General features: G+C 46.5%; 1 protein-coding gene across 1 annotated transcript in view; it reads right to left on the bottom strand.

The window, feature by feature from the left end:
- Rtbdn (retbindin) overlaps window positions 1-2,739 on the bottom strand; it is a 5,657-nt gene that overhangs the window by 1,612 nt on the left and 1,306 nt on the right. Inside the window, exons 2-3 of the mRNA XM_028755524.1 lie at window positions 1,417-1,576; window positions 1,174-1,284 (exon numbers count right to left, since the gene is read on the bottom strand). Coding sequence (XP_028611357.1) covers window positions 1,174-1,284; window positions 1,417-1,576 — 271 coding nt within the window. The remainder of the gene's footprint in view (window positions 1-1,173; window positions 1,285-1,416; window positions 1,577-2,739) is intronic.

Raw genomic sequence — 2,739 nt, forward strand, 5'->3', positions numbered from 1 at the left:
AGATAGATAGATAGATAGATAGATAGATAGATAGATAGATAGATAGAGTTGGTTGGTTGGTTTTTTCAAGATAGGGTTTCTCTGTGTAGGCTGTCCCAGAACTCACTCTGTAGACCAGGCTGGCTTCAACTCAGAGATACTGAAGGGACTCTAGCGGGCAAACATGTTTCTAGCAGGCCTTGCTCTTCCCAATTTCCTCTTCCTTGCTAAAAACAAATTAAAACATTCCTAAAGCTAGCCACCAGGTCTGTTCTCTTATTTGGCTACTTTCTCCTCCAGAGACCGACTCCCAAGGCCCAGCTGTCAAAATATTGAAAGCCAACAACTAAAAGCCCCCTTTGGCTCACCTAATTAACATCCTTAATTAAAATTAAGAACGTCATCGTAACAGGAGGGTTTCTCTTTATAAACCAACATTTGTCTATAGGCCACTTCTGTCTCCTCTCTCCAGAGGCAGTTCTTTGTCCCTCCAAGACAAATATCTCTCCCCCTCCCTTGTTCCTCTTCCCTTCTCCCTTGGCCTGTTTCCTGTCTTTTGTCTCTTATTCAGTGCCCTTTTCCCCTTGGGGCAAATAAATCTCCTTTGTGCTAAGAACTTGGGGTGTCTTCTACCAACTGACTTCCAGGTCCTTTCAGATACACCTGCCTCTGCCTCCAGAGTGCTGGGACTAAAGTCACGTGCCACCACCTAAAGGCTTAACATTATTGTTAAATCAGTTGTGTGCATCTGGTACCTGCATTAGTACGGGTGCCAGGGGAGTCTGAAGAGGGAATCAGATCCCCCGGATCTGGAGTTACAGGCATCTGTGAGCCTGATGGGGGGAGGGGGGAGCTGGGACCAGAACTCGGGTCCTCTGAAAAAGCAGTAAGCATTCTTAACTGCCCTGCCGTTCTCTAGCCAGACAACCCATTCGTAGCTCCTTGCATTCCCTCTTAGCTTCTCTGCGAGTCAAAAGCCTGAAGCTTTGAAGCTTCCTGGTCCACCAGAACCACTCCTTCGCGCTGCTTAAAGGCCAGGTCATTCTCAGGCCTCTCCCCTTTCTGCCTTGCAGAGTATACACTAAATTTCTTTCTACAGACCCATCCATTCTGGCTCTGTAGGGGCAAACTAATGCCCTGGGTCCTGCACCATACCGTAGGACACGCCTCTGCCCCTGTACCCGCCTCTCTTACCACATCTGGCAAAGCTCCGGGCAGAGAGGCTGCATTGAGAGTACCCGGAACAGCAGTGGGTAGAAGCGATCGCGGAGGGCTCGTTGAAGATGTCCCAGGAAGAATTCACATCTGGACGAAGGGGAGACAGGACAAACACCTGACGATTCTCAGGAGCGGGGGTGTTAAGGGTCTAACCTTACCAGGCTAGAGCAAGTAGGGCAAAGAACGGGGCGGGGGAGAGATAGGGGACACAGTACTCACTCTGGGCTTGGTGCCCCGCAGCTCTCTAGAAAGCTCTCTGGGCTTGATGGCTCTGGTCTGTCTGTCTCTGCAGTACAGCAAGGTTCTGGCACTGGTGGTATCTGTGAACCAGGAACTTGGATCCTTGGGTAAGGTGGTAGAACCGAGGACTGAAGGTGCCCTAACAATGGAAATTCCATCAGCTGCTTTCCCAAAGAGAAAAACCTTAAAGATATATTTCTCTTTAGTTGGATGACATGGCAGGGATTTGTAATCCCAGACATTTGGGAGACTGAGGCAGGGGCATCTCAAATTTAAAACCAGGCTAGGCAACTTAGAGAAATCCTAGCTAAAAATAAAAACAAACCTATAATGACAGCTCTGGAATTTTTGTTTCTCTTAAAAAGCACATAAATAATAAGAATATGTTTTTGTTTTGATCCCAGGTGTAGAGTACGGGCCGCTCAGGCTGTCCTCAGCAGCTGACTGGGATTTGTGTGGTGCTCTAGCAGAGGCGTGGTTTTGCCAGCTGCAGATAGTTTCTCCAGTTGTGTGATGTTTAGGATTCTGGGAACTTTTTAGAGGGTATATAAATTCTTGGCCCCCAGAGGTGGTGTGGTGGTTGTTGGTCGTGTGTGGGGGGGGGAGCGGTGGTGGTGCTGGTTTGTTAGTAGCTGTGGTCAAAGAAGAATCAAAAGGAAAGAAATTAGATTCAGAGATCTCTCTTCCTTTCTCCCTTTCTTTCTATCCTTCTTTCTGTCTTATCTAGTGATAGGGGGTGACACCAGGGGGATAAAGGGTGGGAAAAGAAGAACCCACAAAGTAGCTATAACTAGAGCAAGGGGTGTGGCTTCATGGTATAACACTTGCCTAGCATGTGAAGGGCCTTAGGTTCAATTCCCATTCCTGGAGAATTCTTTTTTTCCTGCAAAATGCAGCTTCAAGCAGTAACAACTCATAATAATCAGGTTATATTTGTCTGTGTTCCTAAATGACAGCATGACTGTTTATACACTTAATCTCCACAACGCCTCTAGGATAGTTCTGTTATTTCTCCCATGTTTTTATTTACTGGGTTTTGGACCTAGGACACTCCCCATGTTAGGAACACCTCTACCACTGTGTTATATCTTCAGCACTATTTATTTATCCTAATTTTTAAATTTATATGCAATCAATGTATTTAGTGTGTGTGTGTGCACGACTGCTTATGTGCCACAGTGTATGTGTATATGTCTGCTCATGTGCCAGAGTGTGTGTGTGTATGTATGCTCATGTGCCAGAGTGTGTGTTTGTATGTGTGTGTGTATGTGTGAGATAGCTCATGTGTCACAGTGTGTGTGT

Source organism: Grammomys surdaster, unplaced genomic scaffold (assembly GCF_004785775.1).
Source record: "Grammomys surdaster isolate TR1022 unplaced genomic scaffold, NIH_TR_1.0 126063, whole genome shotgun sequence".
NCBI classification, from domain to species: domain Eukaryota; kingdom Metazoa; phylum Chordata; class Mammalia; order Rodentia; family Muridae; genus Grammomys; species Grammomys surdaster.